Below are 22,898 nucleotides of genomic sequence, written 5' to 3'. Positions count from 1 at the left end.
GAGTTTATAATAGTTTTTAATAGAAATTAACTGACAGTGTCATTGCAGCTTTACTTTCTGTTTATGAAGTCTGGAAAATAATTGATTTACACAATTAATATTTATTTAGTAGACAACTATAAAGTTAACTATTACAAAATGGACAGTCATTTATTTTCTCTTCGTCAAAAGTGATAAAAGAGAAACTCATTTCACTCATAATCTAGTAATAATCTCTCATTCAGTACTTAATGAGACCACACGGGGGCAGAGTAGTGGGGATCAGGATCAGTGAACAAACGGAGGATTGATGAGTTTTGATTGTTAAGATAAGGAAGGACAGTGTCTATATTAAGTTAGTATGTTAGATTAGACTTGATGATGCCAAACCCAAGAGATAGTCAGTATCTCTTTTTATAGGGTTTATATTTTTATGATGCCTGGCATTGGCATGATGTGTTGCGTCCAGGCCTTTGATAGATTGAGCCACTTTAGTTGTCATTTGTGCTTATTTCCACTTGAAAGGATCAAAGTCTTCAATAAGGTTATGAACTGTCAACTGTAAAAATGTCAACAGTAGTGCAATAGCACAGGATATAAGAAAAGAGCTTTTTACACATGTATATATATATATACATATATATGTTTAGATACATTATCATCATAGAGTTAAAGTTTTGTTTTGTCTAAAAGTCAACGAGTTCGGCTCCGGGAGAACAAAAGCCGTGCGCCCTGACGTGTTCACCGAGTGCTGCCGGTTGCTACATGCCCTCCCTCTCTTCCGTAAAACTAATTTGCTCAGTCAGGCTCAAACCACTCCCTCGGTCGCTCTGTGTGAACGGAAGAGCAGTCTAGTCTTCACTTGTCACAGAGTTCCCATCAGAACATTTGTCTTCCCCCCTCTCTCTCTCTCTCTCTGAGGACTATGCGCTCTGCCGAGAATGGCGGAGTCCAGTGCGCTTGACGAACTTCAGTCGGAGCTCACCTGCCCCGTGTGTCTGGAGCTCTTCCGTGACCCGGTGATCCTCGAGTGCGGGCATCACTTCTGCCAGGTGTGCATCGTCCAGTGCTGGGAGGCCAAGGCGGACGAGCAGTCGAGTTGCCCCAAGTGTCGAAAGTCGTGCGCGCGCAGACTGCGGCCAAACTCGCTTCTGTGCAACGTCGTGGACAGTGTGCGCAAAGCCCGCGCCATGGACTCCACCGCCGCCTTATCCGTACTGTACCCGGAACACGCGCTGGAGGAGCCGGAGGAACGGGAGCCCGGGTCCAGCATGAGCAGCGTGACCTCGTCCATCGGGCTGTGGCCGCGCCTGAGCATGGACATGTGTGAGGAGCACGAGGAGAAGCTCAAGCTCTACTGCGAGGACGACCAGCTGCCCATCTGCCTGGTGTGCGGGATGTCCCGGGACCACAAGACCCACAATGTCATCCCCATCAACGAGGCCTTTGAAAACTACAAGGTAATTTACAGAGAGAGAGAGAGAGAAAGAGAGAAAGAGGCCTTCAGCCTTTCACGGTGGTGTGGTGTGTTTTATAGCTGTGCAGCTCCAGGTGTCTCACAGGAGTCTGTTTACCTTCTTTCTGATGTTTTATGGGTCAACTCAGCCAGATTCTAGGGGAAAATGACTGTTGTCTCACAGACATTACTGCTCACATGACATTTTACTGCATTATTACACACTTTTAATTGAGAACTGATGCTATCATCCACTTCAATGAATAAAATATAACATTAGAAAAATAAATGCATTAGAATGTCTTTCAACTTATAATAATAATAAATGGTTTTTTTTATTATAGCTTTACCTCACCTTTAACATGCCTCCCCTGCTAAAGATTAAAGCTTATTTTTTGACAGATTTTGAACCTGCTATTTGATTTATAGTGTAACTTTATTTTAAATATACCCTAACTTTAAAAGGACGGCATTACTGTTAAAACGAAAAACCACTACACTCTATTGAATGGATGAGACATTATAAAATACAAATTTCTTTCCAACATATATTGGATTACACTTTTTTTTTCAACTGGCAAAGAACAATCAAAAAGAGAATAATCAAACGGCAGCCTTTCCAGTTTGTGAACAGCATTGTTTCTATTTGCATTCTCACTGCGTTCTTCATCCCTGTTGAACAGCTGCTCAGATGTTAACAGACAGGTCTCTGTGTGTGTGACATGAAATAGTTGTCGAGCGCAGACCGGCTGCCTGTTTTCCACAGCAGCCTTTGGGCTCTGTGTTTCGCAGGAATTCAGCAGGCCAGTGTGAGCCCGACCTTACGCTACACTTTTAAACCTGCAGCTGAGCATCAACAGTTTGTCAGGAGCGAGGCCTCAGTGTCCTTTCACCACGCACGTGTCCTTTCTGGTGAATTCCCTTTTTATTTTGAGTTTATGGGTCAGAGTCTTCACGATCATATGACTCCCATTAAAGATGTTGTTGAGAGAGACGCAACAATCAGATTAACTCTTCCTGTAATCTAGTTTGTTTGGCTCACTGCTTTAACCCTTAGAACACAGAGCGTTAAGGCTGGTTTTTCTCATTACTATGTTAAAACTTATACACAGAGGCTATAAGAATGTGCACTATAGAGTGTCTTATATGCTTATTTTCAGCACAGTCTATAGGCAAACTGTTTTTTTTCCATTTTCACCAGCTCTGTAAACACACCAGAGCAAAAAGTACTCAAATGTTGATAAAATTGGATTGAATTTATTTGTTTTGGCTCCTTTTGATGAACAAAAATGAAAGTCTATTTTGTGACTTCTGCAAAAGTGTCACACTTTTTAATAGAAAATCAACACATTTTGTAAAGCCTGTGACTTATAAACACACACCACAGGATGTCCATATAAGGAGTTGTGTATTATTCCTGCTGCAATTGACTAAGGGTGCACCAGTGGCACAGATCCGTGCCACGTGATTATTTTCATAATCGATCAATCTGTCGATTATTTTCTCAAATTCATCGAGTAATCGTTCGGTCCATAAAATGTCAGAAAACGTTAAAATGTATTTGTCAAACCTGGAAATGATGATGTTCTTGAACGTCTCGTTTTGTCCACAAACCAAATGATTCAGTTTGAATGATTTCTTTGTTTTGTGGAGCGAGGAAACGAAGAATATATTCACATTTAAGAAGCTTAAATGAACAGAAATCTTGTCTTAATCATGAAAAAAGCTTCAAATTGATTAACCGAGTAATTGTTTCAGCTCTACACATGAGCACTAAAGGTTAACGTTGTTTTTCTCTCTTCTTCTTATCACCAACAGGATAAACTGTCTGTCGCGTTGGAAAGAGTTCAGCTCCAGACAGAGGAGGCCACGCTCTTCCAAAAACAGACCAACGACAAGATCCTTCTTATTAAGGTAGTCATGAAGGCTGTTTGCTTGTGTATCAGTGTGACAACGAAAGGAAGAAAGAACATTTCTGAGCAGACATAAAACTTGTGTGTGTGTGTGTTGAATATAGGACCAGTATAGCGAGGCATCGTTCACCTGCATTCCTCCACCTTTACATCTCTGACAGTGAATAACGACAGACGACTGGTCTTGTTTGCGTCTGGCGGTGACGCAAACAGGTCGTTAGTCAGCGTCAGTTATCAAATGTGGCGATTCTCATGTTTATTTAACAAAAGCACAGGATGTGACAAACACACACACACACACACACGCACACACACACACACACAGACACAGACACACACAGGTTTGTGCAGCTATTCTTCACAACCCAACTCATTCACTGCCTAACCATCACCATAAGTCCGTCATTTAAATTAGGACCGGGTTTTGGTCTATGTGAGGACGACAAGGTCCTGACAAGGTCTGTGTTTATGCCTGAAAATGTGCTAAACACAGAGAGAGAGAGATAACACAGATGTGGTAGCAAGATTATATTCTGTTTGACATTATCTCTCTCTCTGTGAGTGTGTTTATCATGTGCACCCATACATTTCGTACGCTTGTGTGTGTGTGTGTGTGTGTGTGTGTGTGTGTGTGTGTGTGTGTTAAACTGAGATATGAGCTCAGTGTGTCAGCAGCAGCAGCAGCAAATACCAGGTCTGTGCTCACTGCATTTTCCTGTGCGTCCGTGTATGAATGTGCTCGTCTGGGTGCATATGTTTGTGTGTCACTGACCCAGTTTTTTATGTGCACACTCACGGATTTTCACTTCTCCATGCCACTGTCACTATGACAGGATGTGGGTCAGCAAGGTTGACAGGAAGTTCCTCAGTTTCTTTTCCTGCAAATCACTCTCTCACTCTCTGTGTTTGCATAAAATAACACATGCAGTTAGTTGCCACATCCAGGAAAAGGGCACTTTATAAAATAAAATTATTATTGTCCTGGTTTATTTAAAACTAGAGAAAGCATTCGGAAAACACAAACATCTTCCAAGGATGCCCAGTTTCCCAAAGTGACAATCAGACACTTTCTTAAAATTAACAATTGAATAAAGAAAACTCCTGTGTCCAGATCTCAGTCCAGATCACCACCAAAATCTAATCATTTCTTTTTTTTTTTACATCCCCAGAAAATTGAATCAAGATCCATCCTTTACCTTTAGCATAGACTTAGTTATCCATTCCTTCATCTTCTTCCACTTTATCCTACACATGAGGTGTCGCGGGGCTGCTGGTGCTAATCTCAGCTGACATAGGCTGAAGGGTGGGGTACACCCCGGACAGGTCGCCAACCACGCTCTGTATGGCCCTGAATTTGAACCTACGGTCAATTTTAGCGTGACCAATTAACCTCTGCATGTTTTTGGACTGTGGGAGGAAGCGGGAGAACCTGGACAAACACACACGGGGGAGAACGTGCAAACTCCATGCAGAAAGGCCCTTGATCGGACCCGGGTCACAAACCCTGGTCTTTTTGCTGCAAAGGCATCAGCGCTAACCACTGCACTGACCGTGTGTCCCTCTGTTACAAACAGCCAGTGCTATGATGAAAGAGCAGATTGAAGCAACATGTTTACCCTGATCAGATTCAGAGAACACTCAAGTTTTTTTTGTATTATTTTCCTTTTAACTGGGTAAAATTTGGATTTACTCTTGTTTACTTCAGTCTTCCTGCTTAACTGAAAATGAGGACACAAAAGTGAAGCATAAATAAAGCAGGGCTACTCTTGCTCTTGCTGACTGCAGTCCTCCCTGTGTTTCAAGGAGCGAGCGGCAGATCTGGAGGATCTGGTCTCTGCAGAGTTCGGCTGCTTGAGGGAGTTCCTGCTGCAGGAGGAGGAGCGCATCAAGGAGAAACTGCAAAAGCAGAAGGAGGAGAAACTCAACCAGCTGGAGGAGGCACTCACTCAAGCGACGGAGCAAATCAGCCAGCTGGAAATTACAGCGGACCAGCTTCGCCTCAAACTGAGGGAGGAAGAAAACCCGGAGCAACTCAAGGTAAGATGGAAAAACGGGAGGATAAACTAGGAATAATGAAATATTGATAAAACCTGCATTCCATGTGTATTATCATTATTATCTTGTTCTAACGGGCGTGTTATGATGTGCTCTTCTCTAGGGAATCAAGGATTTCATTGGAGGGTGAGTGCCATATTATCTTTTTCTTTTTCCGTGTAAGCTCCCCCTTCTTTTGTTTTGCAATAACCTTTCTCATGGTATTGAAACCGGATGACTGTGGTTTCGTGAGCAACGTGTGTCACACATTGTTGTGCCACTTTGTCATCATCATGGCGAGCCGCAAGAAACTATGACAAAATGTCTCTACAAAGAGGAGAGTTTCACAGTTTAAAAACTTTATTGACAAACACTGACGGTAAAGGCCACGCCCCTCAGTGCACCATTGCTGCCTTACACCTTAGTTAGAACTCCACAGTTCCTCATATGCACTTGAGACTTGATATGCACACTGCAGTGTAGTGAGTGGAATAATGCGTCATGTCTACATGACACATTATGTCAACTTGAGCTTTTACTGTGATCTCGGTCACATGATGATGTCATTTATTTCCTTCTTCTCTCAGATTGAACCACTGTTATTTTGCTGTTTTAAGTCATATTCTCATGATCACCCCCATCCTGCACAGAACAGTGTGCTGGACCTGTGGTGTGGGCAGGTCTCCACAGTTCATGTCTTTGAGCACTTTGAACACGTGCTGATCGGGGCGATTAGCTCAGAACCTGCAAAACTCGTCTGTGAACAAATCATGGTGCTGAAAATCAGGCAGCTTTGACTGGACCTAAATCTTGTACTCTGGTCCCTGGTTGTTTAGTGTTTAGTGGCATCTAGTGGTGAAGTTTCAGACTGCAGCCTCTCCCTTCACATCAACAGTTGGAGAACCTTTGGTGACTTTAATGAATATAAAAGAAAATGCCCACCACACAATTGTTAGAAGTTTTTGCTGATACTCTAATGAAACCCATACTTATTAATATTATTGTTAATTTCTACTGATGGATCCACCTGAATCCTACACACTGGTCAATGAAGAAATCTCAGTGATTGCACGCACATGATGTAGTTTTAAGCTACAAAAAAACAACACAATTTTCTTCAGTTATTTTCTCAAAAGCTTCACGGAGCTGCATGCAAAAAGCATTTCTTTCCTTTCTGTTTTGCCAGTAGTCAGCCCTGAAATTAATCTAATTTTTGTTCTTCCTGTCTGTCTGTCTCTCTCTCTCTCTCTCTCTCTAGGGCCGAAAGCTTGTTTGAGCACCCTCCAGAGGTGGGCATTGATCTGCAGTCCACAGAGTTTCTGGGACCTCTGCAGTACAGAGCCTGGCGGAAAATGAACTCCATTTTAAAACCAGGTACACCCAAAGACGCGCGCACGGACACACACACACAGCAACCAAACAGTGACATATTGTCCTTTTTTTTTCCATGAAGTTGGGGAACTTTCAAAAGATATGATAGAATCTTATAAAGATAGATAGAACGATAGATAGATTGAGCAAGACACTTAACCCCATATAAATACAGACCACCACCAACTCAGTAATGAGTAACAAAGATAGAGGAAATGTAGTGAGGTAAAAGTTGCTAGAAATACAAATAACAAAGGAAAGTACGGATATGTGAATTTTGTACTTAAGTACAGTAACAAAGTATTGATAGAATATATGTATATATATATATACATATATATATATACATATATAATCTCAAATGTCATTATATACAGTTACTGCTGTAAAACGAGACAGAGGGACTGGATTAAATGATTCTCTAGCGTTTTGTATCCTGACGCAGTATATCATTTATATTTCATCTGTATCCTCTGACGCTCTTATTGAGCTCACCTTACACTAATTGAGAGCAGCGCCATGTCACTCGCTGTCTTGTTGAAGGTCACGGGAGTGTTTTTCATTGTTATTCTCCACTGACACACCTTTGTCGCCGTTATTTCTCACCTTCAGCAGTCACAGCAGTGAAACTGAACCCGGACACGGCCTACCCCTGCCTGTGGGTCTCTCTGTGTCGCACCACTGTCCAGGTGGGCAGAATCCAGCCCAACCTGCCCAACAACCCGGAGCGCTTCACGCGCTACAACATCGTCCTGGGCTCGGAAGCCTTTTCTGGCAGACACTACTGGGAGGTGGAGGTTGGCAACAAAACTGCGTGGGGTCTGGGTGTGGCGAGAGCCTCTGTCAACAGGAAGGAGGAAATCAGCCTGTGCCCAGAAGACGGGTTCTGGACCCTTGTGCTGAGAGCAAACGCAGACGGCACCAGCGAGTACGACGCCTGCACCGACGCAGAAGACAGCTTGATATATCCCTCCAAACCTCCCAGGAGGGTGGGGGTCTATCTGGACTACAGCCGCGGTGAAGTGGCGTTTTACGATGCGGGGGACATGAGCCACCTCTTCACCTTCAACAACGCGAACTTCAAAGAGCCCGTTTTCCCGTACTTTAATCCCTGGCCAATTATCAACGGACACAACCAGGAGCCTCTCACCATAGTAACGCCATACTGGGGATAAGACGGAGGTACAAACGCAGACTCATTCGAGAGCTTTGTCAAAAAACAAAAAAAAAAAAAAACGGCAACAGTGAATTTGTCCAACAACATGCGGAATATTGTGGTCAACACACTTCTCCTGATGTCGCCGCTCACTAAACTGCACCAAATGTGAATTCTTACTCCTCAGCTCAAAATGATCCCAGAGAAATGTGCTATTTCCTCATTTACTTAGTAATGTGGGCTGAAAAAAATCAAGTGGGATATGCCTCCTTCTTTTGATGAAACTATATACTGTATTAACATGTTTTGAATAATGACGTCGTATTAGAATAAACAGGGTTTGGCGATTGTGTGACGAGGGAAATACCAAACACAGAAGTTTTGGCTCCTCTCATGGGATTTGTTGGCAATAAGAAATGTTTAGACCATTTCTGTGGTTCAGGAATTTGTACTGAATTTGAATTAATTATACAGACATAGACATACGATTTGTTAAAAATGAAATCAAAGACTACTGATAGAGTCAGGGGGGGGGAGACACGATTATTATCATGATTATTATGAATATCTTACTGCATGTTTTGAAAAAATATCTAACAACAATGCCAACACTGTATATTATTGCTGTTTTCTTATCTCACTGTTGTAATGACCCGCACATTTAAAGCAATAATGTAAATAGCAGATTTGAAACAAGGAAGCTTTTCCACAGATATTTTCTCACCATTACATTTATAAGTCCAACACTACAACTCTTAAGATGTAACATGCTTTGTCTCTTTTTTTTTGTGCATTCACTGGGGATAATACATTTCATTTAATAAATGAAATAATTCAATGTGTTGTTGGTACTTTTAATTCCAGCAGATGGCGCCCAGAGCTAACTTTGAACTGCGTCTCTTTGAGCGAGTAGTGATGTAAAGTGACTTTTCTTTTTTCATCATCCAAGGCGTCAAATCACGCAGTGTACATGAGACTTTCCAGACTTTACAACATGCAACAACCATCATTAGACGCTTGGATCAGATGTGGAAAAAACTAATTTATCAGACAAAGACCTTCAGGAAGACAAACTGAGGAGTGACGAGTTTACAATGCGTAATGCAAGAATGACAATAGAGGTTGCGCCACAACCTATGTCTGCGTCAAATGTCAAATTTAAAAACCTCACAAACCGTGTGTTAGAAATATTATGGAAAGCCATTCCCAACACTTAATTAAAGTCATGTGTATATGGAGGGAGTGCACATATGGAATCCTGTCCATTTTTGTGCACTTCTCACATACATACATACATCTGAAGCATGTAAACATAAAATCTGAACACTTTATTTGATCAATTTTCCCCAAATAACCGAGGGACTCAAATAGTTCTACAAGATCTTCTGTGGTTCATTTCAAGGTAAGCCTACATGTTCCCCCCTTTGTTAACCCTTAAGAGTTCCTATAATATCCTGACTAATTTGTTCCTAGAGGCAGAAAATGTCACCTTCCCGAAAAATATTAAATATTAGTTCTAAATTTTTCCAACTATGAATATCCTGTGGCATATATTTGAACTATATTCATTCAACAACAAAAAAAGGAATGATACAAAATGTCCCTCAGAACTCCAAAGGGTCTTTTTGTATATTCAACAAACTATAGTTCTTTAATATCTCTATATAAAACTTAATACATCAAATAGGTTTCGCAGAGAGGGGTCAAAGATGGCTCTTCTGATTCCAGATATTCTTTTGTCATTAATACATCAAACGACATTGATAAAATAGGTCAAATCAACAGTTCTTTAAGCCACACATGCAGGACCGTGAAGTGCCTTGAACATGAGCTTCTACAGCCGTAGCTGTTTCTTTAAGCAACAGTTGATTAACTGTTGCTCCAACAGTTTAATGACAGTTTGGTGTCTATAGCCTGGTCATGGATACACTCACACGCTGGCGTTTCCTAAGTCACAGAGCAGTTCAACTAGGAGTGAGTTTCTCACCGGAGGAGCGGTTTGGAAATCTGTGACTACTATTACGAATAAATAAGTAATGAGAATTAGTCTGGCCCAAATAAATGTCGTCCGTGTCGCCTGCCTATATATCAAGCGGAGACAGCCGGTGTCGGCTGAACCTGCCTCCTTCCCTTTACTGCCCTGATCTGTAATTAGATATAATTGCAGGCTGATCAACAGGCGGTAACACGACCCTCCACTACTACGTTACTGTTCAATGGCCACTCCTGTCATTCAGCCACGTCCTGTCCTTCAGTTGATGAGTTTAAGCGAGTGTCAAGGTGAAAGACGGAGGAGGAGAAGAAAAAGTTCCCCGGCTAAATATGTTGCTGTTTTCCCCCCCAAAACATTTATTCACTTTTCTTTTCATCTTGTCCATTAGTCCGTCATCGCTCCACTCTCAGATGACTCATCTCTTCCGACAATAGCACAAACCCTATTTTTAACCCTCAGTGCCGAGTAAAGGAACACTTGTCTGCGCCCACAAAAGAGTTGGTCTCTTCCCTCTGATCAATAATCAATGAGGAGAGGGGGCCTAAGAAGGACAGGGGGGATTGAGCGACAATGTTGAAGAGCATGACAGAAACCTCATTCAGAGCTGGAGGGAATTTGTAAGCCTGAAACCTTGACAGGAGGACACAGCATAATCAGGATTTCAGCTGGACAGAGAAACGTGTGATGTGGACTAACAGGATTCAGAGCGAGGCAGAAATTGAGGAATATTTCACAAAAAGGTAGAAGTTGTATCAGCTCAAAGCTGCCAAACATCTGCCAAACATTCTCATTAGCAAAGAAACAACAAAGAAATCAACAATTTCGTGCTTGTTTTGGACACGTCTAAGAATAAAGTGTTCACCTGTGTGTTTGTGTGCATGTCTGTGTTCAGCCATGCCTGCTGGATCGTTACTGTCGCTGCCGCACTTTTGTTGCATCACCTCTCGTGTCACTGAACAAAAACCTGACATGTGGGCACATATGAAAGAAATCCAATTTATGTTACAACAAAGGCTTCAGCTATAACAGGAGGGCTGAGGACAGATATACGGAGAGAGGGAAAGCAAAGGCCATTACTGTCAGGAAAATGTTGGGTTCAAGAAAGAGGCGATGGGTTTTAATCCTGAGGAAATAGTATATACTGTATATACACAGTATATATAAACATTTGGATGTGGATGATGAAATGGACACGGATGATAAGAAAAGGTAATTAAAAAAGGCAACAGGAGGAGTGCTCATCTGTGATGAAGGGAAATGGGTGGAAAAGGGGGGAGGAAGAGAAGGAGAGGGAGAGGTCGATGTGTTACAGGTAGATAACGCGGGCGAGGTAAAGATCAGGAGGTATAGAGTGTCACGTAAAGGACCAAGTGATAGCGAGCGAGGGCAGAGGTGCGGGAACTCAATCCCAGAGCCAAGACGACAGGCGATGTTAAAAACCACATCACCTGCACTCGCCTGGAGAGAGATAAGGACGGAAGCAACGGCGCAGCACCGAGGGAAACCACCCCATCAGGACACAACGGCGCAAGGAGGAAACAGAACATTTTGTCCAGAAATTAATTAATTAATTCATGAATTGACTTTTACTATCTTTTTTTTCCTCTGTCTCTTTCTCTCTTTTCACCTAGAACAAAGAAAAGTCTTCCACTGCAGCAGGAGAGCGATATTTTAAGCAACATTTTGAGAGAAACTGACAAAGCTAATGACAAATAAATCTGCAGCTGGGAATATTAGTGCATAAAACTAACAGGCAGCTACTGCTGAGGAGAGGAGAGAAGAGAAGAGGAGACAGGAGAGGAGAGCCGGGGGAAGAGAGGGTGAGGGAGGGGGAGGGTGAGCGAGGGAGAGAGAGCTTGTATACGCCTGTGACGCCGAGATGTTCATGCTCATTCGAGAGCCGTCCGCCGGAGGAGGCGGGAGTCAGAACGTGCCAGCAGAGAGGAGCGCAAAACAGGTGTGTGTGTGTGTGTGTGTTTGTCTTCATACGTTTATATAGATACAGTATATACATCTCTCTCTATGTGTGTGTGTGCAAAGTATTAATATATTTTCCCTGTGAAGCTAAAAGACAAATTTCCTAGGTTTCATGTTTGTATATTAACAACCTTTAACATGAGTAAATGTTTGTGTTCTAAAAACTAAACTCTGCTCAAAACTGTGGTGAGTTAGGGATGTTTAAACCTATAATTTAGTCTAATAATAATAATAATAATAATAATAATAATAATAATAATAACAATAAAACTAGACAGAACCACTGTTGGCAAAAATGTTCATTTGAAAATTCCAAAAATGATTCCTTTATGGATGAGATTTTAAATCTTATCGACAGATTCAACCTTTTATTTTTTTAAATCGAAATAGAAATGATATTGATACATGAGACTGAACACTTTCCACTGTCTCACACACACACACCTCCCTCCCTCCCTCCCTCCCTCCCTCAGGTGCAGGCCGCCATCAAGAAGAAAGTGGAGAAGCAGAAGAAGCAAGCCAACAAGCAGGGAGGAAAAAACGGAAACGCTCCCGCTGCTACTCAGAATCACAAGTCCAGCCGCATCGCCAAAATGATGGCCATGGCAGAGCCAGAGGACAGAGAGGAGCTGAAGGAGGAGCTGGAGGAGAAGCTGGAGCAGATGATGGAGGGACGACAGAGGAGAGAGGAGAAAGAGGAGGAGGCAGAGCCCATCGACCTCCTGCCCATAGTGGACTCTGTGTTTGGACAGGTAAGAAGCACCTGTATCTCTATACCCACTGTGTGTGTGTGTGTTCTTGTACGGGTATATTTGTGATATTTTGGGAAAGTGAGGACATTTTGGCTGGTCCTCATGCTCTGTAACCCCTTAAAAGGGCTTAAGTTTTTAGTTGTGATGGTTAAGATTAGGGTAAGGGGCTAGGGAATGTCCATAAGTGTCCTCACTATAAATGCAGCACAAATGTGTTTTCTTTACGACGTCTTTGCAAACTTTTCTGCCTTAAACACTGACACAATGACAAGGTAGTCGACCAGTGAGAGACTGGTTATGGTTCAGGTAAGGGATTGGTTTTTGTTAGAATGTCCAAATGAATGTAATTCAACCCACAGGAACCTGAACTTGCAAATGGACGGTTGCGTAACCTATGAAGGCATCGCCTGCAACCGGGCACGTATTAAGATAATACCACACACACACACACAGGCTTGTGCTTTATTGTCTATTTTTGTCTATTTTAAATTCCAAAAGTGACTTTGTGTTCTTTTGAAGAAGACCTGAAACAAGTAACTGAGAGCATTAACACCTCAGGAAAATATTTACTCACACTGCAAATCAAGTGGGAAGCAGACTCATATTCCCACATAGACTGCTACTAAAACCAGACAGGAAAAATAAGGTTTCTTGATTGCCTTGATCTTGACACGTTTCGACCACTTCCTGTGGTCAGAACATCACATGACCACGTTCTGAGGAAGTGGTTAGGGTTAGCTTCAGTAAGAAACTGGAAGAGTAAGATTATTTTGACATAAAGTCTATGGTCCTAATGAACAGGTGCACAAACCTGTGTGTGTGTGTGTGTGTGTGTGTGTGTGTGTGTGTGTCTGGACTGAAACTCTAAGCCTCCAGATCAAATTTAAAGCCTGGCTGTGCTCCGCTGTACTCATCAATCCTACCTGACATTTGATAACTACTGTCTGGCGTCTATAAAGAAGGACACAAGGATAAACTCACAAGACAAACATTCACCATTTTTACCCCAAACTGACAACTTCTAGTGAAAAATGTCGGGACCTGCACGGCACCAGAGCTAAAGCTAAAGATGTGGGTATGAGAGCGTGAGTGTGACCGTGCAGATTTAAGCTCCTTAACTTTTGGAAACATTAAGTGTAATCCGTAACAGATACACCCACAGTGGGCCAGAGATCTGCTCAACACCCTATCTGTGCAGCCATCGTATCAGCGCTGTATCAAATCTCATCCCATCATTAACATGGTAAGCAGTGGCACGCGGCGTGGCACGGTAGGCCGCACCATTACAGCATCTGTCACGCTGTGTGTGCGTATGAAAATAAAATCTAAAGAGATTATAGAGAAGTCATAACCTCATGCACCTCCTTCAGCTGAGTCACTGTGGACGTGTTTTTTGAGTCCCGTCCACCTGATCACGTTATAAACTGTGACGGCGGTGATGATGATGATGAGAGGCTGCAGTTAGAAAACAGGAGATCAATATTTATATTTAGAAAAAACTAAATGTGTGATGCCAATGATGATGCATGTGAGCCAAAATAAGAGAGGACAGCTGAATGGGTGGGAGAGTGAGCTGAGTCAAGAAGAGCTACATCCCGCAGGGTCTCCCTTTGACAAGCGGTGCATGATAGCATCATGACGCTCGTGTCTAACGCATAGATGTATAATTAAATGTAAGTTTACTTAGGTACAGAGGACACACAGTGAAGTGGCAGGAGTAGCATCCAGTGTGGTCTGCAGTTAGTGTGTTTAGAGATGATCTATACCGGAGTTGAAATTAGTGATTATTTGATATACTGTTGCCTTTCTATCATTTCAAAAACAATCTTTTTTTTTTTTTTTTTTTTACCATTCTCTGAAAACCAAAGAGATGGTTGTGTGTGAAAAATCCAGTAAATCATCAGTTTCTGACACCAACCACCACTTAAAACACCTTTTCCCCCCATTCTACATCCCTAAATGCGTCATATTGTTGTCATGTACTATGTACATAATTATTGTTTCAGATTGGTACATTCGGTTTTATTTTATTTTTTCTATCCTTCTTTGTCCATATAGCTGTTGTTTGCTTATATTTTTACACTTTAATCAAATATTTTATTTCAGTCTTTGTGTATAGTCGTTTATTTGCATTTTTCGAGCTCATGTTTTTCTAGATTGGAGATTTTAGGAGTTGTAAGGTGACTGAAGCCATGCTGCCGTAACACAGCAATAAAGAAATATTGTGTATAATCTCTCTTTCTTCTTTATCTGTCGATCTACTATCAGATTGGCTCAATAGATACATGCATTAACGAATTAATTGGTGTACCTAATAAAGTGGGCAGTGAGTGCACAGACAGACTGAACATGTGGAGACACTCTGAGCTGAAAAAGACAACAAAGATACTTCCACTAAAACATATAATCATCTTATCGAATACGATGCATTTCTACCTAAAATAGAATAGTAAAAGAAAAAATATTCTCCTTCCTTCCTTCCTTCCACACTCCATCTATCTTTCTCTGACTGACAACTCTTGTCACTGAACACCCGCCACTGTACAACACAAAACAAGTGACAGAATCATATTACTGCACCGTTAACATATCACACACACAGACACAAACAAACACACACACACACACACACACACACACACACGTGTGTAGGTGTGTGTGTTTGTGATAACATTAAACTCCCGCCGCCAGTGTGACTGTTATTCAATACGGATACCCGAGACAATTAATTTGAGGGTAACCAAAACCGAAACCCAGTAACACAAGCTTATTTGTTTGTGTGTGTGTGTGTGTGTGTGTGTGGTTGCTTAATTAATTGAAACCATCAGAAAGACAGGGACAGTGAACTTAGTAATGGATCAGTCTGATGGTATTGGTTGTATTCTTGTTTATTCATGCAGTCGCCGGTGTCAGGTTTGATGAAGACATAAACGTTGTGGAGCGGAGAAAGAGACTGAGTTCCTCTGTGGAGATAATCGCTGATAAAGTGGTTTGTGATTGACGAGGAAATTAGAAGTTTTCTTCAAGAGTTACGGTCTTTGCAGTCAAAGATGTGGAGCTGAAATACTGCTCTCTTTATTAGACACACCACAGTGCAATACAAATGAAGTTTGTACTTAGTACTTGCTTTTGGGCTTTAGAAAATGGGTTCGTCATTCTTGGGTAGATAATTTTACTCTTTTGCTTGGAGTTTGTAATCGCTAACCGTTTCAACTGTTTTTTTCCTGGTAAAAATGTAACTTACAGTCGTGTAAGTCCACGCTCGGTCTGTCCAAATGTTAAGACTGTTTAAGGTCTTCATTAAACCCAGTTTGGTTGGTAAACTTGTCCTAAAGTGGCCTCTGGTGGTCTTTGCTGCTTATTGCAACACACGGCCAACTTTTATTAATTCCTCTTTGACGTTATCATCCAAATGCACATTTAACTCACATCAAATCTGTCATAAAAATATTATATACTTTTAATTTTAAGGCTCTGCATTATCCCGCTACACTTAATTCTGTTTCAAGATTTACCTTTTCCCCTGAGGCGAAAGGTAAAGACAGATCACAAGATACAACTTGTGTCTGCACTGGACATCACAGATAAAAGATAGTGAAGGTGGAAACAAACATGTCTCTAAATAAATAAATGATCGTGTACAAATCACATGGCAGTGTTGATGTCAACGACTAGTGCAGGATGTCTCCATTTATTCACAACGCAGAGAACAAAGTGCATAAAGTCTATGTGTTGAACGTGGACAGAGTCGATATTTCACCAAACTGATCATTTGACCCACCCCTATTGTTTTTGGCCTCTCCATTTAGGGGGTCACTACAGTGGATCATCTGCCTTCATTTTGCCCGATATCTCTCGTGTCTCCTTTAGGGCACACACACACACACACACACAAGCTGTGCTCTCCATACAAGTGTACTTTAGAAAGCAAAATGCCAGCTCTTCTTTTGGAGGGATTTGCTGACAGATGCTTTGACTGAGCTCAGCAGACGACTTACACTACTCTCGTATAACCTCAACTTGTGATGTTTAGATTTAGGATAGGATTTTAGACGATGTGGCCAATCTTCATGTGGCATTTGAGAATTCATGGACCTACTGCTGTGGGTCTCATGGTGCTCTTTCACTGAAGCATCACAGCTCATTTGTGGTGCTTTCTTTAGAAGAATGTGAACTACCGTCATCATTTACTGTGGAAAATACTTACAACCCCGGCTCAGAGGAGAAACCTGCATGTTTACAAAGCTTTAAATGAATCAGAAACTGATTCAGACGTGTTTGTTTGACCTTCATGTATTTAAAAGTTGAAAAGTGGAGTCCTCTTGTGTTAAATGTGACTAGACAAGTCAGACTTTTGTTCTACAGATATAAATTTCCATCAATGTTTTCAGCTTATTTTAGTACTTTCTTTAGTTTAACAATGTAAAATATTTAATTTCAAATTATTCTTTATTATTTGCAACTTCTAAGCATTTTTAACCAAAAAAAAAAACATTTTGCGCGCGCGCACACAGAGAGAGTCGCCTACACAAGCTGAAGCTTAATTGAATTGCTAACATGCTACAATGAGCCAGGTTTTACAGTCTGTTTGTTGCTCAAATTCACATAGAAAATTCTTCTAATAACTTGAGACTCGACTTCAAATAAGAATATGCTACAATATGTGGCAGTATGACATTATAACATGACATAATTAACCAATTGAAGTAGTAGGGCTGTTTTTTTGCGGTAACATCTCCCAGCCACAACACTATGACGTCACAAGGGTAGAAAAGTAAAGGCTGCTTACCGCAGAGGTCAGTGTCACTCTTCATCTTCATCTTCATCTTCAAACAAAAACAATCCAGTCTCGTTCCTCATCAGATCAGTGCACTGAGTGAGCCCAGTGTGAGCGCGAGGAAATCAGCTGATCACTTCTCAGGTGTTGACCACGCCTCCTCATCAAAGATCCTGTAATGTTTGGGAAGAGGATTCACTCTGACCACATTTGAGGCGTTTAATTTTTTGCATAATATGCCGGTGAATAAAATATGCATTATCCTGAAATGAAACACATTTTATTTCTTGGGTCTTGTTAAAAATACACAAATGTATATTTGTGTCCTGAGATGGTAAAAATGTAGTGATATGATGATATGAAAAATGACTCTTAAATGAAAAATTAGGACAAATTGTCTGCTAACGTTCTCTCCCAAATATTATTAAATTCAATGAGGTTTGGGATCAACCATTTCAGGAGGGCGGGGGCACATGTAGATTATATTCAATAAATGATTATATCGCTATGTTGGATTTGCCATGTAATAGATCATTTACATCATAGATTTTGTCCTATCTTCTATATTGCCATCACTAAAAGCTATATTTCCATATTTAGCACCATTATTATGACTGTAAATGTCCAACATTCACAACATGCCACCAATATAACTGTGTACTGTGTATAACTACTCTAATCTACTCTAAGTCAATTACACACCAAAGTACAGAGACCGTGTACTTCATGTACAAACTGTAAAGTTCGTGGAGTTGTCGTGGTGTGGTGGTTTTGACCTCAACATGAGGTTAGATATGTTTCTGCTTTTTACATCATGTCTCGTTTCTTTTCATCAACCCTTTAATCTAAAATGGTCAGGATTAGGCCCACTGTGTTTATGCTCTCTTAATACGCAGCACTGAAACTCCTCATACTGTAGATGAAGTCATTTGAACGCTGTTGGGACATGCAAATGAGACGCAGAGGGAGGGGCGAGAGCGAGTGAGAGGAAAGCTGGGATTAAAAGTGATGATGAGCGTGAGGAGAACAGTGGAAGTGATGCTCCACGCAGGAAAGGCACAAATCAAATGAGTTTCTTTGGTCGGCGACATTGTCTGACTTTGGATTTCTGAACTGCTCGAGCATGGATTAGAGCTGCTTTTCATGTCTGTGCTGTCAGATGTGATGAGAAGATTCAGGGATGAGAACCTCAGCGATGTTCACTCTGACCTCTGAGCTGGACGTCTGAGGACAAAGCAGATGGGAAAAAGAAGAAGAAACAAAAACAGACAAATAAGAAGAGAAAAAAAGTGTATGAAAGTGAAAAGGGGAGGAAAGAGGAGAGGCAGTTGTTGAGGTTTGGTTATGGGCAACTGCACCAAACCATCTATGAAAGATAAAGAGAAGGTAAGAGCGCTTCATCTCTGCTTTGATAGACTTCACACTTGTCATTGCAGCTTTGAAAACAAAGTATGTAGGAAAATGTCCTAATATTCTTTAGTCTTATTTCATACTTTGAATGTTAGTTTCCTCAATTCCATATTTTGTAAATACAGAAACTTCTCAAATGAGGTGAAAGCCCTCCTTCTCAATGGCAGGTGCCTGAGAGTTCAGCCACTCTGCTGTAAGTTCTTCCTGTAATAGTATTATGTAGTGACAGTTATTAGTCCAGACACTTAGCAGAATTACCTCAGTGAGTGCTGCAGCTGGATGGACAGTGATCGACGCTGAGATCAAGACGGTTCCTCACAGCGAGGATAATATATGATGAGAGTAGATTGCCCTCAAATAATAAGCAGCTTATGTAACGTGGCCTCGCTGCCACACTCTATCTAATGTTTGCATGACTAGAAAACAAAAGGGTCCTCAAAAGGATTTTTATTTTAGGTGAAGACATGAGACAGTGTGTGAGCGACAGTGACAGAGGTGGGTTAACAATCTGGTCTGTCTCTAAAGGGGGGAATGGAGGGGCGTCTTCAGGGTAAGGTGGGGACAGTGGGCCAGCAGAGTCCAGAGCCAGAGCAAGAGGAGGAGGATCAGGACGTGGAGGATAAGCCGCCGTACAGGGATTCTTTTGGTGCGCTGGTGAAGAACTGCAACGTGCTGCCCAACATTGTGGGCCCGGCCTGCATCTTCCTTAAACAGGGCTTTTCTCAGACACTCGTATGTAACAAAGAAAAGTGTGCACACCGTGTCCTTCACTCAAACGTGGTGCAACTTTTCTTTCCCCACTCGTCTCCATTCGTTTTCATCCTCTCACTGTGTCATCCCACCTCACCCCCCCAGTCTGGGTCACAACATCAAATCTCCTGGCACAGGTCGATGGTTCAGGTCCAATGGAAAACTATTGAGTGACCCCGATGAGTTAAACTCAAGGTGATGTGGAGGACGAACGCTGCATTTCCAGCTACATTAGACCGCGTCCTTACGGCTGCGTTTTCGTTTGAAGTGGAAACCAGAAATGAGGCTGGGAAATCTGGTTCACTGCATTCCAGTGACATGTTGGTTTGAATGGAAGTCTTTTTCTTGAGTTAATTGTCTCAGTCACTAGTTTCAGGTGTTCCTCAGTAGAATATTTAGTCCGTTTTATAAATGATGTCCCCTATTTAGAGGAAACTAATGCTGATATCGTCCAATGTGTGCCTGCATGTTTGCAGGTGATGTCTTTTACTGGAATAGGTTATTATTATTATTATTATTATTATTGTTATGTTGTAAAATCACACTTGTTAAGAGACCATCTGCTTCCAATTCTGGGTCTGTTTAATTTGACAAAAGGATTTGGTCAGAGTAACCACAGTAAATGGACTGATCTCAGAGGATTTGCCCTGTATTTCCTCTCTCTCTCTAAAACTCTTATCCTAACTGTGGACAGAGTCATGGCTGCCACTGACTGGATTGCGTGCGAGCTGCATCGTTGTGTGCATCTGTGAGATGTAGAGGAAATGTGCGTCGGAACATCAGACATGTGTCCGAGGTTATCTTTACCTAAATCTCCCAGATCTCCTAATCTCTGTATGTTTGCTGCCTGGCAACCACCCACAAATAATCTGGTTACCACGTGGTGTTTCATGTGAATTGTTTATATATGTATACATACACACACACATACATATATATATATATATAAGCAAGAAAAATAGACTCCACATCACTAATCCCACATTGTCAGTGAAAAACATACACTGTGAATCCATACTCAACCAAAACACTCACATGACATGTGTAATAACAAACATCTCCCACTCATTCATTTTCTGGGGGGGGGGCGGGGAATCTGTCCAATGAAAGGCTAATGTGTGAAACCTCTTCCTCTAACAGGACAGAGAGCTGAGACCAGAGGAGATTGATGGTGAGATGATTCATCTACAGCACATCAGTGTGACTCTGACTCTCAGTACATCTGTAGATGTATCATGTTATCTTTTTGTCTTCCCCCCCCCTCAGAGCTCCGTGAGGCATTCGTGGAGTTTGATAAGAATAAGAAGGGATACATCAGTCACAGAGACCTGGGAGAGTGCATGAGGACCATGGGATACATGCCCACAGAGATGGAGCTCATTGAGCTCAGTCAGCAGATTTGTGAGTGAGGAACAGTCGCCCAAAACAATAGTTGAAACAGAGCAAGAATAGAATAGAAAATATTTATACAGATTTTATCGTAGAATGGTTAACATGATTTGTTACCTGCCACTTTATCAGGTACACCTGATCGTCTCTGGGAATACAACATACTGTATTTTAGGTGCAGAAGTTAAACTCCTGTTGTCATGAGGATCTAAATCAACCAATAACACAGCAGCAACTCAGTGCATTGATATCAAACACACTGTGGACCCAAATGCGCAAGGCGGAGGCAGACATCTCAGCTCCAACAAAAGAAACTCTTTCTCTACGTCAGGTCACAAGTCCAAACAGGGTCAGACGAGAGTGAGCCATGGCGCAGGGAACAAGATGGGTCGAAGAAAACAAGAGGCAGACGTGGGGGGAGTGCCAGGTGCAGGACGAGGACACATACAAGACGCACTGGCACAAGACACAAGACAGGCAGGAGAGGCGTGTATAAAGGCGTGTTTAAAGGCGCATGAACTGATTAACACCAGGTGCAGACAATCAGGGAGTCAACAAAACCAGACAAGACAGATGAAGTGCAGACAGGAAGACAGAAAAACCCTTCACCAAAATAAAACCAGGAGTACACAGACTTGACACTTAACACGGGACATGACAGTTTAGCCATGTAGACATGGTCAAGACGACCTGCTGAAGTTTAAACTGAGCATGGCGTGGTTGTTAGAGTAGTTCAGAAACTGCTGATCTGCTGGGATCTAAACACACAACTATCTGAAAAAGACAAAATATCTAGTGAGCGACGGTTCTCTAAGTCAAAAATAAAAAAAAAAACCTTGATGCCAGAGGTCAGAGGAGAACGTACAGGCTGGTTTGAACTGATGGAAAGACAACAGTAATTCAAGTTACCACAGAAGACACAGGCGTCAAACCTGGCCTGGTGTCAAGTGTACCTAACTAAAGTGGCTGGTGACTGTATGTCCTTACCAAGAGAAATTATTATATTATTATTATATAACTCACCGGAAGCTCCTTGTGTGACCTGTAGGTGGAGGGAAAATAGATTTTGAAGACTTTGTGGAGCTGATGGGACCCAAGATGCTGGCAGAGACAGCTGACATGATTGGAGTCAAAGAACTACGTGATGCCTTCAAAGAGGTCAGGATATTTCAAGAGAGTCAAACACAGTCCCTGAAATGTCCTGCTGTATTCAGTCTGACTCTCTGTGTCCAGTTTGATTCCAATGGAGACGGTCAGATCAGTTTGACTGAGCTGCGTGAGGCCATGAAGAAGCTGATGGGAGAGCAAGTGACCAACCGGGAGATCAACGAGATCCTCCGAGACGTCGACCTCAACGGGGACGGTCTGGTGGACTTTGAGGGTAAGAGAAATTCTCTGTGCTTGCATGAGATCCCGTCATTCTCGTCTTTGTTGTTGTTGTCCCTCTCACTCCTCTGTCTCTCGTGTATTTTCAGAGTTTGTGCGAATGATGTCCCGCTGACGTCACATGGACAGACCATGACGCGTGAAGATTCTTCAACTGCACCGAAGAGCACACGTCTAAAGTTATATTTTTATATAAAAATAGTATAGGAAATAGAATAGATACTACATAATGAAGGTGCAACACAACATATACAGTATTATAGAAGCTGTGAAACATATCAAAAACTTCGTAGGCAACATTTATGAGTTTGTGTTTTTCAGATGTATTTTTATAAATAGAGTGAATAGAATTACTATTAAGAGTATATCATCTTGTTTGTAAAACGGTAAAGCTTTTTTTTATTATTAAAGAAATGTACACAAGTCAAGTGAATGTGCAAATTATTCCAGGTTGTGAAAAGTAATATTGTAATATTGTTAAAGTAGAGTATAAGTAACCCAGCATCTTTACAGAGACACTATGGACTCTCTTTATAGGGCTAACGGTCTCTTAAC

The 22,898-nt window shown here is 41.7% G+C and overlaps 2 protein-coding genes across 2 annotated transcripts; both read left to right on the top strand.

The window, feature by feature from the left end:
* The first annotated feature begins 338 nt into the window (after nucleotides 1-338).
* On the top strand, nucleotides 339-8,747 carry LOC131473112 (nuclear factor 7, brain-like). The gene is made up of 6 exons (XM_058650650.1): nucleotides 339-1,439; nucleotides 3,254-3,349; nucleotides 5,152-5,385; nucleotides 5,507-5,529; nucleotides 6,641-6,756; nucleotides 7,366-8,747. The coding sequence occupies exons 1-6, from the start codon at nucleotides 921-923 to the stop codon at nucleotides 7,926-7,928; spliced, it is 1,551 nt and encodes a 516-aa protein (XP_058506633.1). The 5' UTR covers nucleotides 339-920; the 3' UTR covers nucleotides 7,929-8,747.
* A 2,482-nt stretch (nucleotides 8,748-11,229) lies between these two features.
* LOC131472113 (calcium-binding protein 2-like) lies at nucleotides 11,230-22,766 on the top strand. Its single transcript, XM_058648981.1, has 7 exons — nucleotides 11,230-11,859; nucleotides 12,353-12,631; nucleotides 20,709-20,739; nucleotides 20,835-20,969; nucleotides 22,006-22,115; nucleotides 22,191-22,338; nucleotides 22,433-22,766. The coding sequence occupies exons 1-7, from the start codon at nucleotides 11,782-11,784 to the stop codon at nucleotides 22,456-22,458; spliced, it is 807 nt and encodes a 268-aa protein (XP_058504964.1). The 5' UTR covers nucleotides 11,230-11,781; the 3' UTR covers nucleotides 22,459-22,766.
* The last annotated feature ends 132 nt before the right edge of the window (nucleotides 22,767-22,898 follow it).

This window comes from Solea solea, chromosome 14, assembly GCF_958295425.1.
Source record: "Solea solea chromosome 14, fSolSol10.1, whole genome shotgun sequence".
Taxonomy (NCBI): domain Eukaryota; kingdom Metazoa; phylum Chordata; class Actinopteri; order Pleuronectiformes; family Soleidae; genus Solea; species Solea solea.
Note: the sequence above shows the minus strand (reverse complement) of the source record. Positions and strands in the feature narration are given on the sequence as shown.

Excerpts from the sequence above, each read along its gene's own strand:
- LOC131473112 (XM_058650650.1), top strand. The coding sequence starts at position 921 with ATGGCGGAGTCCAGTGCGCTTGACGAACTTCAGTCGGAGCTCACCTGC. Across the intron at positions 1,440-3,253 it reads AGGCCTTTGAAAACTACAAG|GATAAACTGTCTGTCGCGTT; the intron begins GTAATTTACAGA and ends TATCACCAACAG. Across the intron at positions 5,530-6,640 it reads ATCAAGGATTTCATTGGAGG|GGCCGAAAGCTTGTTTGAGC; the intron begins GTGAGTGCCATA and ends CTCTCTCTCTAG.
- LOC131472113 (XM_058648981.1), top strand. The coding sequence starts at position 11,782 with ATGTTCATGCTCATTCGAGAGCCGTCCGCCGGAGGAGGCGGGAGTCAG. Across the intron at positions 20,970-22,005 it reads TGAGCTCAGTCAGCAGATTT|GTGGAGGGAAAATAGATTTT; the intron begins GTGAGTGAGGAA and ends TGTGACCTGTAG. Across the intron at positions 22,116-22,190 it reads TACGTGATGCCTTCAAAGAG|TTTGATTCCAATGGAGACGG; the intron begins GTCAGGATATTT and ends CTCTGTGTCCAG.